This window comes from Saimiri boliviensis, chromosome X (genome assembly GCF_048565385.1).
Source record: "Saimiri boliviensis isolate mSaiBol1 chromosome X, mSaiBol1.pri, whole genome shotgun sequence".
Classification (NCBI taxonomy): domain Eukaryota; kingdom Metazoa; phylum Chordata; class Mammalia; order Primates; family Cebidae; genus Saimiri; species Saimiri boliviensis.
Genome location: NC_133470.1, coordinates 56,779,021 through 56,794,014, shown reverse-complemented (window position 1 = coordinate 56,794,014; position 14,994 = coordinate 56,779,021). Strand labels below are relative to the sequence as shown.

The following is a 14,994-nucleotide window of genomic DNA, read 5'->3' as shown; positions in this document are numbered from 1 at the left end:
GTTCCTTTCCACAGATTAGAAACTTTAGACATATGTGAGCTGCATTTATTATAGTCACTTGTGAACAGATCACCACATTATCACCTATAAATTATATGGGGAAGTGGCCAAGGCATGGCCAGGTTTTCAAGGAAGAGCAACCTCTCGGTTCCATGGCTGGCCATGGCATACCTCTAAGAGAAGACACAGCATCTTCATGCTAGTAGGTCTTCCGGTTTTCAGCACTTCAAAAATCCTCTGTGTGTGTGTACATGTTGGGGTGTGTGTGTGTGTGTGTGTGTGTGTGTGTGTGTGTGTGTTTGTGTGTGTGTGTATGTTTAAGACAGAAATTGTGTGTGTTTAAGACAGAAATGGATCATATGTGTTTAAGACAGAAATTGTGTAGCATGTGCAGAAAGGTAAGGAAATTTGGCACACACTTAAGTGGTGAAGACGAAGACCTCCCAGATGGAGCCTAAAGGCTGTGGTTTGAAATTTTGGTTTCCAAGCCACTAGCCTACTCCACAGGATGAGCAGGCCTGGTATTGTCTGGGTGGAAGCTCAGCATCCTATCTCAGGGATCTTGGATGTCCTGGAGAAAGAGGGAAGGGGGCAGATGGTGTAGAATTATTCAACTCAAGCTAAAGCCAAACTGGAAAGAGGAAGTGTTTAGATGGTATCACAAATCAATTGAGCAGAACAGTGTTGCTCCAAGCTCTTTCACTGTAGAGAATTTTTTAGTAAGATTGGCTGGCCCTGGGGTCTGGCCCTGTTCCAGTCTCCAATATGCTTTCCCACCTCTGTTGATGACAATACTGCAATCTTTTTTTTTTTTTTACCATTGAAATCACAATCCTGAAATGAAGATTTCTACAACTTTGCTGCGGGACTCAGGAGCAGAAAAGGTAGGGAATGGGGGAAAGAGAAGGGAAAAGGAAAGGGAAGAAATTTGTAGGGAAAGGGAACAAAAAAAGGGAAAAAGAGAAAAAAGACTAGGGAGAGATTTAAAGGAAGGAAAGAAAGAGAGGAGAAGGGAGGGTAGAAAAATGAGGCAGGAATGAAATTCAGTGGGAGAGCAGGGTTGCTGGGAGTGCAAGAGAGAAAATAAGAGGAGAAATAAAGATTGGAAAACACTGAGCACAGTGCCTGACACATAGCAGGTGTTCAATAAATGACATGTAGGAAAGTGCTATTATAATACCCTCAGCATTCTCCAGATAAAATTTGAGGCACATAGACTTTCAGTAATTTGCCCAAGGTCACACAGCTAAGATTCAAGCTCATTATCCTCACAACATGTGATCTCTACAAAGAGGAAAGGAAAGGAAAAAAAAAAAAAAAGGGCTGATAATAGGGTGTGATGTTGAAGAGATTAACAAATGAGTTGACCTATCTTGAACAAGTTCCTATCTTTCTCTTTAGGTCTGAGGCTCCCCATTAGCACCTTAGGGAGGCTGGCAGGGATTAGTAGCCTCAACTGGAGAGTACTGCCTCTTCAGTGGGTGTCAGAAATGTGTGGGAGCAGTTTGGGCTTTCAGAATGACTAGAATCCTATTTGATACAGAGTAGGCTGGTGCCAGGTATGTTAACTATATTCTACAGTGACAAAATTATTTTTCCCAAAATGTCAGCAGAATCCATGTTGAGAAACACTTATCTAGATGCTTGTAGATACTCTGAGAGATCTAACATAGTGGTTTCTTACAGGAAGAATAGGGATCCTATTGTTTCAGGAGCCCTGGAGTTTGGTGGGTCTAGGCCTCTGACCCTGTGGGGAGGCCTTCGTATGAGATGAACAAGACTGGACCAGAACGCTGAGATGGGATGCCACATGCTTACTCAGAGGTAGAGAAGGAGATGAGGATTTAGAGAACAACCAATTATCACCTTTCAAGGCTCCAAAGGTCTCAGGGCTCTGGGGAAGCAGTAAAGCATGGAGTTGATTCAATTCTTAAGGGCAACAGGGGTTTGAGGTGGGAGATGAACAGTTAGGGGGCTTTTCAAGGCCTGCCCCAGAAGATGGCATCATAGGCAACTTTTTGGAGGTCTGAAAACTACAAAGTAGTTTGTGCCAAAAGTCCAGTGGTTATTCTTAGCTTCTGGCTACCAGGCTGGCAGAGTTGGGAGAGGGCAGCTGGGGACGCTCACTCTCCTTTGCAGGGCAGTACTGGAAGGAACCACTGGCCTGTAGATGTTATTTTAAGACTCTTCTAGGTTAAAGGGCTGAAGAGGGGGAAAGGTCAATTCCTGTCCTGACTGGAAGGATTCTCTGTGGTGAGACTAACTCAAGGTCCTTGGGAAGATTTATCTGGCAAGCTCCATTCACAATGCCATCGAGGGACCTCATAAAGCCGACATAGAAAAGATTACCAAGCCTGGCTGAGGTGGGAAGATCATGAGGTCAGGAGCTCGAGACCAGCTTGGCTAACATGGTGAAGTCTCATCTCTACCAAATATACAAAAATTAGCCAGACATCGTGGCATGAGCTTGTAATCCCAGCTACTCAGGAGGCTGAGTCAGGAGAATTGTTTGAACCTGGGAGGCAGAGGTTGCAGTGAGCCAAGATCACACCACTGCCCTCCAGCCTGGATGACAGAGCAAAACTCTGTCTCGCGGGGGTAGGGGAAAGAAAAGAAAAGATTATCACTATTAAGGAAAGGATGAATCAGAAAGGAATTTTTTTTTTCCTTCTTGCCTGCTATGGGCCAGACATTCCACATTGTCAGTTCTATTTAGAAACTGTCAGTAAACTTAAGGGTCTTTCCTAAAGATGTTGATTAAGAAAATAGTAGAATTGAGATTTTAGTGGAGAAAAATGTAATTCCAAAATCTGAGCCACTGACCAAACTCATGATGTTATATAGAGCTGGTGGCAGGGCAGGTATTAATTAAACCTGCTTAAGAGAACAAAAATGGCAGGACCAAGGTCACACAGTCAGAGAGTGGTAGAGGTACTCCTTCGCATTAGTTACCACCACGAGGCAGAAGAGCTGGGATTGGCATGGGCATACGTTTGAATCTTGTCTTCAACAGGCACTAGCTCTGTGACTTTGGGTGAGTCACTTTATTTTGCTGAGCCTGACTTTCCCAGTCCATAAAAAACAAATAGTGTTATTTATAAAAAGGGGAGGTCAGGTCACCATGAGGACTCAGTGAAATAGGATTTAGAAAGTATCTAGAATGATCTTGGCACAAACCAGTTGCTCAGCAAATAGTGACTGGCAGTAGCCCTTGGTGGTAGCAAAAGAACCTAAAAAACTTCAGCCCTTAAAGCAGAGCCTTTCTGCCTCTTTTATATGTTGCTCAAAGTGAAGGGGAGGAATATTTCCATGTGCTTTAGAGATAAGCTGCAAAGCAGACCAGAAACATGACCAATATACCAGGATTTGTTCTTGGGTGGGAAAGGGGTGGTCTCAGCACCATCCTCCTTGCATCCTACCAGTTGGCTAGAAAGCCAGGGCAAAGCCACCTCATGCTGGGTTGGCTGGCTGGGGCATCCACTGCCACACCTGCAGGTCAAATGACCTAAATTTCACTGTCATCCCCATCACTATCACCACCAACCAGGTCTGGCCAAGCTGCTGTATTTTAGCGAGGTCTGTGCCCTAGGAGCGCTTACTCATTGAAAACCAGATCAGGAGCGAAGTAGAGCATCCTGGAATTGACATTGGTGAAGGACCGCCAGCCCATGGCAAACACCATGAGCCCCATCCAGGAGTACTGAATGACAGCCATCTGGTCGTCCACGTGTAAGTTGCGGAAGCCTGGAGAAGAAGAGGCAGAGGCACTGGTTAGTCTGGGTACTGACGGGCTAAGTCTGAGCTCTAGTTGGGCAGAGATGCTCTGGCATTTGGGCATCCCCTAAGGATCTCCAGGGACCATCCAGGTTGGCCACTAAGGGGTGGTGGGGAAAGGCACAAACTGTATGGTGAGGATAATATTGCTTACCCTCCCTACTTCACTGAGCTGCTCAAATGAGATAACAATGGAGACAAAAAGGGAGTCAGTTATAAGAGAAAAATAATCTAACACTTATTGACTGCTTACATGAGTGAACTCCTTTTTTCTTTTGATTTCTATTGGACTGCTTTTTTAAAAAAATAATTATACATACATGATAGTTGTATGTATTTATGGGGTATATGTAACTCTTTTCTAAGCACTTACATTATGTCATTTAAGCTTCACAACAATGAGTAAAGTAGGTACTATTATTATCTCTAACCTGTGAACCAGTACAAGTGAGTCAGAGAGAGATTAAGGAACTTGTCCAAGATCATATGGCTAGTAATTGGCAGACCAGGTTCTAAAGCAAAGCAGTCAGAGTCCAAGGCCTGTGTTCTCGATCACTCCACCTTTTTGAAGATGCAGTATAATAATCATTTCTCCCACATGAATAGCAGTTTTCACTTCACAAAGCTCTTTTCTAGCTATGATCTGGTTTGACCCTTCTAACAACCCTGGCAGACTGATATTACATACAGTGTATGGGGAGATGTCTTGACAGCCACTGCCTTCTATTCACCACTTTCAAATTTCCTCTCTTGTGTCCATCCCACTCTTTGCCTGGCACTTCCTTCCATTCTTTTATACTCAATAGGTACCTTGCTCCTACTAGTTTCCCACTCTACCACCATCCCCATCTTACTGCTATCATTATACACGAACAGACCCTTTATGACCTGCCTACCTAGACTGATCTCTTGCCCCTTGCCTACTCATATGCCTTTGTATCTCTATTATCTCTGCAAAGGCAGTTTCTTTTGCCTAGAATGCATTTCTCCTTCCCAAGCCTTTCATTTGGTAAACACCCACTCATCTTTCTAGTCTTCACTCAAAGGCTACCTCTTCTATGAAGCCTTTTCCAACTCATCTAAGAAGAAAAGGCTTAATGATTCTTCTTTTACCTTCTCATTGCACCTTGTGTAGCCCCACCCAATTACAGCACTCATTACATAGCACTGAAATCTATATGTGTGTGTGTGTATATATATATATATATATATATATATATATATATAATGTCTCCCCCAAAAGACTTGGAGCTTCTTGAAGACAGGGACCATATCTTCTTATTCATCTTTGCCTCCCTAGTATATAATACAGTCCATGTATTTGAGTGGACACTTTAGAAATATTACTTAAATAAATGACCTAAAGACCCTCATTTTTTTTTCCTTTTGTAAAATGAGAATTAAAAGATCTCCAAATTGCCTCCCTTAAACTCAGAGAGCAGAGGGTCCCAGGTGCTACCTCCCAAATAATACACAGGTAGAACAGACATGGCCATGTTCTCCTGGAGGTTTTGAAACAGTGGGATGATTAAAGTTATAAAGGCATCACCTCAGAGCTCATCCCTACCAACACTCTTTTTCTCTTCTCGCCAACAAATCCATGATTATCTGAAATTTTGTCATCATACCTCATTAGGAATGCTTCCCCAAATTTAGATCAAACTTCTCACTTTCCTGTTGATGACCTCATTTAACTCTCACAATAATCCAAGAGGTTAGGTGATGTGACACTTATTTTACCAACAAGAAACCTGAGGGCCAGATAAATAAACTGACTTGCCCAAGGTCATATGGCTTATATGCAGCTGAATTAATACTAGAATCCTGGTGTTCTGATTCTCTTCTCCAGTGTTTTTTTTCTACTCCACTGCTTCTACTCCACTATCAAGGTCCCTAGTTTTTGTCAGTCACAGGCTCAGGTCTGAAGTCTACATTATCCAGACACATTGTTCTGCTTGGTTGGTCCCTGTCCATCCATATAGCCCCATTTCTCTTTACTTTTCTTTTAGATCATAAGCCGTTTAGATATTGGGGATTCTAGAGTCCCTCATTTTAGCAGTCTTAGCTCCCAGGCCTGTGCCTCCCACTTTCACTGTAATGACACACTGACAGACCAGCTGGATCCTCAGATCCAAGTATTTCCTGCCTGGAGCCCTTTCGTAGCACAGAATGCCTGGGACTGACCCTTCTCAGTAGGAAATAAAAAGCAGGGTCTAAGCATGTAGCAACCAAGGATCTCTTAGAGAAGAGGCCTGGGAGGTTGAACCCTGAACATTTTGGGTAGAGGCAGTGGGGAGCAAAGAAAGCGTTTTGCTGGTGAGCCTTGGTCTTTTGGTGGAGTGTGTGAACGTGAAGACACATGGAAGGATGAGAATTAAAACTGTACAGGTATTAAGGAAGTTGTCCATACTGCTTATTTTTCTCCCTAAAACGCCACAAAATTAACAAAGAGGAGAGAAAAGGGAAAGCTTAATTTGGCCATAATATTAATTAACAGTCCTTAATGAGAGCTGCTTAGCGCTCAAGCCCAGTAACTGTGCACATATCAGCAATGTGGCTGGCGAATCTCCCTATAGTCTAATCTGATTATAATACCTGACTCTGTTCTCTAATGCCCAATCTCTGAAGTAGCCTCCATGACTATTGAGGGATGACTGGAGGAAAGAGTAGCCTCAGCCGTACAGATTTCCTTAAGCATGCATTCACTCAATGCCCATTTGCCACTGTGTTAGGCTGTTCTGGAGAAACAGAGGAGTCATTCTCAGGTTTTGAAATACATTAAACAGGTTAAACAGTTTCTTTGAGACTATTTTCTCACTAGAATCCAATTGGCATTATAATTTTTTTCATGTGCAGCAGAAACTTGCAGTCTTGTGTCTAGTCTGGGAGAATGGGCTCAAAGAAAGGCCAGTTTGGAAATCTTTGCTGCTATAGTGCATCTTCCAGCCAAGGTCTTCAGAGAAGACAATTTCATCTTGGGGTCCACGCATGAGCTTCTAGGCAAGGCAGGTGGCAGCTTAAATTGAGTTGAGTGAAAGCAGTGGCTTAGCACTCAAGTCTCAAAACAATAAACCACCATTTACAGAGCATATACTACATTTCAGGCTACCTTACTAGGTGGTCTTTATGCATAATCTCTTTGTTGACAACAATTTGAAAGGTAGCAATTATTTTATCATCTTGCAAATGAGGACACAGAAGCACAGAGAAAACGTGATTTGCTGAAGGTCACAGAACTAGTCCATAGCTAGGATTCCAAACCAGATAAATTAGATTCTAAATATACTGTGCACACCCAGTCTATTCACCCACTCCAAATTAATAGTTATCATTTATTAATGTGCCTGGTGTGCTCTCATAGGCAATTTCCGTACATCATTACTGTCACAGAAAACTTACAACGAAATTTATCTTATTAGGTGCCTAGCACAGTGCATCTTACAGGTCAGGAACTCAATCTATTGAATTAGCAAATTACTTGAACTTATAGGTAATTATAGATAATATGAAGAACAGTTCTTATGAAAGTGGTAATTAGCTTTCTTTTGAAGCTATTCTTTTAAATGACTTGGAGTCGGAGATCTTTCAGTCTGACAAGCTATATAGTGAACTGATATTGGCTTGCAGATTTGTTAATGTAAGCAGTGCGGGGCTTTCTATCCTGGCGGTTGGGCCAGAGAAAACCCCACTGACCCCAAGTCATACAAATTCTTCTATAGTGATTTGCATTACGCTATTGCCAAGATAACCGATTTAGAAACCCCAAGGTCTAGATCAAGTTCTGGTTTCATGTGTTAAGTGACCAAATGGAGCAATTTAGTTAACCTGTTTGAGGATTGGCATGTGAGATGGAAATAATAGTTTCTGTGATTCATAGAATTGTTGTGAAGAGTAAGTGGGATCATATATATTAAAAAGTTCTGTTGCCTATAAAATGAGATAAGTGTTTGGAAACTGCTTGGGAAGATTCAACTTCGAATCTCTGTCAAACCCATGATATCAAAACATCTAGCTGAAAAGGTGATAAGAATTAAAGTAACCTTCTTGTTTTTCTTTTTTGTATCTTTTCCTCTCTGTGGGAACTCTCTGTTTTGGCACAGAGTATATCAAGTCAGAGTCCTTGGGTTTCCTTCCCAGTGATCTTACTGGCTAGTCAACCTCAGCTTCTCAAGCTGATAAGGTGTGAGAGATGGTTAGGGCTGTGACTGGGACCTGCGAATTGGAAATACAAATCTAAGGCTTGATAGCCAAAAGGCAATGTCTTCTAATGCAACAAGCCCACAGTATGACCCAAGTGGCCTTCAATGATTCCTTGGTCCATCACTGTAAAGCCCAGTGGGAGCCACAGAACTGCAGTGGTGCTACAGCCTGGTGGGGTGGAATAGAGAGGATGTGGAATCAGGAAAGAACCTGGGCTCAAGTTCTGGCCCTGTTATTTTCTGACCATGTAACTATAGGCCAATCACATAATTTTCAGAGCTTCCTTATTTGGTCTGTAAAATAGGAGAAAGAGTCTAACTTTATAGGATTCCTGTAAGAATCAATTCAGGTAGTACATACAAAATTGCTCTGTTTACTATAAATTTCTACATGAATGGCAGTTATTATTGAAAGGCAGGTTATTCGTTGACTCCACAAGAGAAGGTTTGGTTGTTGATGTTTCAGAAGAGTCTGTGAATCACAATTGCAGGTTTAGGAGAGACTTTAAGGAGCATATGCTTCACTGGTCTTCAAACTGTGTTCCTTGGAGCCCTAAGATTTTGCAACAGTGACCTGGGGCTTCCCTGGGATAGTGAGAAAGAGGCTGAACTGGTGAGGCCCAGGCCACAGATTCTGGCTTTAAATCAACCAGCTTCACTTGTATCTGTGTACAATTCTTTTGAGAAATAAAGCACTTGCCTGCTAAAGGAAAGTTTGTAAATCATTGGATAGAGGACCTCTAAGAATTCCTTAAGCTGTAACAGTTTAATAACCAGACTTGTTTAAACAACAGATGGCATAAGAAAGAAGTGATTGCCTCATCAGTGGGGAACTTCTGTTATCCAACTTCTGTTAGACCAACACTTAGTAATTATTTCACTATCACCTAATCTTTCCTCCCATTATGATTCCTTAGGTAGTTTAAAGTGCACAAAGTGTTCCTAGAAGCAAACATTGAAAACAGTCAATTTAGGCAAACCATGCTTTATGCATTATACAGACAGACAAACTGAGACCCAGAAGGGGAAGGGATCACATAATAAGTTACTAGCAGAGCTAAGAGTAGACCCGAAGTGTTCTGATTCCCAACCTCATGTTGTTTCTGCCATAATATATTATGAGAGTTCTCATGATATAGCTCCTGAAGGTGACATTAAAGACTGAATATCAGTCGGCTGGAGATTAGCTTTGGGTGAGCCTGTGAGTATATAGAAGAGCATCTTAAGGTATATATGGATATGTCTATGTGATTTGTGATTACGGGAAGATGTGTTGACCATGTCTGTGGGTTAAATGTGAAAGCATGACTGCTGTGCATCAATGTGAGCCACTCAGGATACCCTATAATGCTATCTTTCTCTTTGCTTTCTGAGTCTCAATTCCTGTATGTTTAAAGTGAGACTTATAACAATCCCTCTCCCATAGGGTTATGATGAAGACTGCCTGAGTTAATGGGCAGAAAACACTAGACATTGTAGCTGGCCCATAGGAGCATTTGCTAAATATGATCACTCTTATCTCATGCTCCCACTTCCCTTTTCCTTACCAGGCAAGGCCTTGGCCCACTTGACCACATGTACAAGCTGTCTCTCTCCCAGTTCATTGAGGCTAGACAGCAAGGCTGCAAAGGAGTCGGGTTGGTTGTTGTCGTGTCCAGCACACACCACACCTGGCTCAATGGCTTCCAGGACATTCAGAAAGATGGGCTGACATTCATAGCCTTCAATGTGTGACACTGTCAGCTTCTGGGTTGTCTCCTCATTGGGGCTAGTGGTGCTGGAAGCCTCTCCTTCCTCCTGTAGCTTAAGATTACCAAGTTTCTTCAGCTTCCGGGCTATTGGGAAGGAAGAGAAACTTGAATTTATCATCAGTGGTCAAAAACACAAAATGCAGCTGCCTCATTAGGAAAACTGCCCGAGCGAAGAAAATCATCATTCTCCCTGGTTACAGACTCTAAACTCCTTAAGGACAAGTGCTCATTCATCACTGGTTGAATGTATAATTCATCATCCCAAATCCCTGCTAAACACCAATTTTTCACATTTTGCTTTTTCCTCTGATCCTTGTGCCACACCAACCTAGCATGTCCTTGAATTCAGCTCTGCCTGAATGCAGCCTTCAGTATTCATACCTGGAACCTTTAATTAACTCATTTACTAATATATTAATGATTCATTCATTCATTCAGCAGACATCCATTGTTAGATCTTTGCTTCTGGGTGACAGAAAAGACACACGCCCTGGCCCAGTCTGGTAGAAGAGAAATAAATGGCCACAATCAATTCTGGAAAATGCTGCAATGGAGGCATCAACAAAAGAGGAAAACACTAATCTTTTTACATAGGTGGGTTTAGAAAACACTTTATATAGAAGATAGTATTTGACCTAGAATTTGAAGATTGATGAGGATTTCAACAGGGAAAGGTGGGTAGAAAGGGCATAAACAAAAGCACTGAGGAGTGTTTGGGGACCAGCTAGAGACTGGTATGGTTGAAGCATATATTGAATGTGTAGGAAAGTGGTTAATAATGAGGTTGAAAGCAAAGATGGTGCTTGATTTTAAAGGAGCATGTATATCATATTAAGAAGTTTGGCTGGGTAAGGTGGTTCATGCCTGTAATCCCAGCATTTTGGGAGGCTGAGATGGGATAAGTGCTTGAGGCCAGGAGCTCAAGATCAGCCTGAGCAATATAGCAAGACACTACACCATCTCCACAAAAAAATAGTAAAAACCTAAATTAGATGGGCCTGGTGGTGCACATCTGTAGTCTCAGCTACTCAGGAGGTGAAGGTGGAAGGATTGCTGAGCCCAGGACTTCCAGGCTGCCGTCAGCTATGATTGTGCCAATAATGCTCTAGCCTGATTGACATAGTAAAACTATGTCTAAAAATAAAAAACAAAGATAAAAAATAAGTTTGTGTTTTATCTTACAAGTGATAGACAAATACTGAATGTTGTAAATCAAAGGGGTGATGTACATGTGTCTATGTCTAGCATGTCTAGCAGGTTGCTAGGGAAAGAGATTAGAAATGGAGAATGACTAGATCTGTTCTTTGCGTCCCAGAATATAAAGTGACTTGGATTTTAATCTCTCTTTCTCTTTCTCTCTCTCTCTCTTTCTTTTTAACACACACACACACACACACATGCACATATATTTTGATAGCTAAAGCTCTTGGAGATGGAAAGGTTGCCAAGCACCTATATCAGTGTAAATCATCAAATACTAGATACACAGTGGTTAAGCATTCAAGCATCAAATGGGAATGGGGATTTTAAAAGTGGCCTTGAAGGTCCTTTCCATCCTCAGACTATCAAATTCTATTCTATAATTTTGGGATCAACATATGGTAATTTTCTGGTATTCCATTTCCCAGTGAATACACATAGTTACCCATAGTTGAACATGCACTATAACATACATACTGATTTTTTTTCTTTTTAGCAAAAGGGAGAGGGAAGGTGAAGGGCTGAAATTCTCAATAGCATCAAACAAATGAGAGAATCTTTCTGCCTCTAACATCAGTCTGTAAAATGGGAACCATGTTAGGAGATAGCCATTGGAGAGAATGATATAAATAACATTATTTAAGATAACCACAATAATGTGAAACTCAAACCTTAAGAACCATCTTCCCCATGTGCTCTCACCCACACACAATTTAGAGGTCCTAAGGCATCCTGATGTTTACTTTGTGCTATTTTTTCCAGTATTTATATCGACAGAAATATAAATAATTGAAAAGGTTGTAATTCTGAGGTCTAGCATAAGCAGTTGCACCGAGACAGATCATAAACCACTTTATCTCTAATCCCTTTAAAATAATAATAAATAAGAAAGGTAGAAACCAAAGAGAGAAGTTGATTGCTCAATTTAAATGGATAAATACAACAAAAACTGCAGCTCATCTGTTTCTGGTCCCTGTGGAAAAAGGTACAACCTGGAACTGACTGTTTTTTAGTTTTTATTTATTTTTTGAGACAGGATCTCCCTCTGTCACCCAAGCTGGAGAGCAGTGGCATGATCGAAGCTCACTGCAGCCTAAACTTCCTGGGCTCAATCAATCTTCCTTCCTCAGTCTCCCAAATAGCTGGGACCAGAAGCATACGCTACCACTCCCAGTTAACATTTTTTTTTGTAGAGATGAGATCTCATTATGTCGCACAGGCTGGTCTCAAACTCTGGCCTTAAGCAATCCTCCTATTTTAACCTCCCAAAGTGCTGGGATTACAGGCGTGAGCCACCACACCTAGTCTGGAACTGACTTTTAGTTCTAATTAGAAAAATAAGTCCTTTAATGCAGACTCCACTCATGGTGTTACTCAATAAATCACTGCAAGAATGGATTACATGTTTGGATCAACAACTAGGATAGGGAATAGGAAAATGGTGGAGTTGGTGTTGCAAGAGGAACACAGAAGAACTCAGGGGAAAATAACAAGGAAGCCTAGAAAACCAATCCTGAGTGTAAGATGACCTTGTCCAACAATCATTTCTGCAGGACTTGTGCACAGCCAGTAATAAGGAGATATGCACATCCACTGACAACTCCCATATCTCACCAAAGACACAGGCTGGAAGGTATGATCTGGGCCAAGGCCACCTTCTTGAGTTAGAGGCCTGGCCCCCACAATATCTTGTCACTTGGTGAACTTATTGCAAACATGAGTTTTTTTACTCAGCTCCATATACTGGTGGTGCCAAAAGGATCTGCTCCCCTGCCATTAAGTTCCTACAGAAAGACCTCATCTTCTCCGTCACTGGACTTTTCTAGTTTTGAGCTCAGGAGTTGCCAGACCATTTAGTCCTCTTAAGGGTAACTACTATTTTTTTCAGGGCTTTCTGTGTGCCTCACTTCATCATATTACATCATTTAATTCCACATGATCTTAGAAGGTTAAAGATATTTCTTATCTTTATTTTACAAATGAATAAACTGAGGTAACACAGCTATCAAAAAAGTGAGAATCCAATAATCTGAACCTCATCTTCTGATTACAAGCCCATATTCTCTCTACTGCCTCCCCAAGAAATCTGAAGCCCTGAACCCTACTTCTAATTCAAAAGCAGAATTGAGGAGTAAAGCCAGGGTTATATCTTCCCTGCCTCCCTTCTTCACCTTTGACTCCAAACTTCATAACTAGTGTTAGATACAGAAGGGAAGAGACTGGAGGCTATGAGAATACTCCAGTCATCTGCCCAAACTGAAATAGATTTGGGACACTATAGTGACTTAACGATTTTCAGCATGATAAAATAGGAAGGGTTCTTAGAAATTATCTTATCCAATGGTGGCAGATCCAAAGACCTTCAGGGTTTACATAGGCAATGCAGTAGGGTGTGTGTGCATGTGTATGTGGGAGAATGGTTAGTGCTCTGGTGAACTGGAATAAATGCCTTACTATGCCTGCAAGCATGTATACACACACCTAGAGGGCTTTAATAGATTTTAAAAATCCCTGAAACTTGTGCATCCCACAGTTGAATTCAGTCCATAGCCACCATGTTTAGACATTTGATGTTAGTTAGTTTAACCTTTCAAGTTAAAGATGGGGAGGCTAAAGCAAGAGGGGGCAAGGTCACCTAGTGGCAAAGCTGAGATTAGAGCCAGGGCTCTAATTCCCAATCCAGGATTCCCGATGTTATATTGACTCTCTTTTTGACTGACTTATTCCTGCTATATCTCAGTACGTGTCTCTCTCAGATCTTTCTACACTTGTACTGTTCAATATAGTAGCTAAGTAGCCACATGTGGGCTATTTAAGTTTAGATAAATTATTAAACTATAAAATAAAAAGCAAAAAATTTTAAAAGTTAAATTAATTAAAACATTAAATAATTAAAAATATATAATCCCTCAGTTTCACCAGCCACATTTCCAGTGTTCAAAAGCTACATGTAGTTACCAGCTGTATTATATTGGACAACATGAGATATAGAAGATTTTCATCATCTCAGAAAGTTCCATTGAATAATGCTGTGAATGTACACTGTTCTCTGGGGCAGCTTTCCCATTTGTAATACCCCACTAAAGCTATTGATAATGAAGAAATGAATACAAATGGATTATACACAGATGATTCCATGGACTTTTAAAAAAAAAAAGGTGGAAGAGACACACAGAGCAATTGGTGACAGTGAGATCAGTGAGATATAATCTGTTACCTCGACTTGACTCAGATCTCCCTGGGATCATGACTCGTGAACCTAAGCAAACTCATTACAAGTAAGATCAATATGTGCAGAGACTGTGGGGAGAATCCATCAAGATGAAATAATTCCCCTTTCTCCATATAGTGCCAATGAGAACTTGGCTGGTATTCTCACATCCTCCTCCCCAGGCCTATATGGCATCTGCTTAAGGAACAGAAGCTGCATTCCCACTTGCCTCCAGGACCCAGGTAGTGTGCTTGTCCCTATGACCACAGTGGCTCTAGCTGCACCAGGTGTTCTGGCTTCTCTGCCTAAAGAGAGTGACTATACTAAAGGTAATTGAAATCGGACTCCACTCATTCTGCCAGGGGATCCTACGTTCTCTCTGTAGCACAGGCCAGGATATTGCTAGACGGCTTGGAATTCTGGACAATGAGGCTTTCTAGTTTCAGCTATTACTCATTGTCCAAGGACTTGTTTTCTTCCATGAAGGCCACCCCTATTCCTCTCCTGCCCTCTGCACCTGAGGCCCAGAGTCAAATCTAATTATTCCATATAAAATACAGGTCAGACTGTCACTGTGTCAAGGCAGAGACTCATTGGCTTACTTAAATTTAGTGATAAAGCAAGGAAAAGGGGGACAGTAGAAGTGGATAGTTTTAATAGTATGTGAGTTGCTCACTCTGCCCTATTAGTCTTAGGTCAGAGCAGTGACAAAAATGGGCCGTTGGCAAGGGGCTCTCTTGTTCCTAACTCCTCTTTAGGAGATTGGAACACTTGGCCTGATATCATGCCTGGATCCTATGGGGAACTAACTTTTCAGTGCTGGGGCATTAGACCCCTGTGGGAGCTATCTCTACAGCAC

The 14,994-nt window shown here is 41.6% G+C and overlaps 1 protein-coding gene across 1 annotated transcript in view; it reads right to left on the bottom strand.

Moving 5' to 3' along the window:
- The window catches only part of AR (androgen receptor), a 166,655-nt gene that overhangs the window by 3,073 nt on the left and 148,588 nt on the right, over positions 1-14,994 (bottom strand). Inside the window, 2 exon segments of the mRNA NM_001279963.1 lie at positions 3,600-3,744; positions 9,521-9,808. Coding sequence (NP_001266892.1) covers positions 3,600-3,744; positions 9,521-9,808 — 433 coding nt within the window.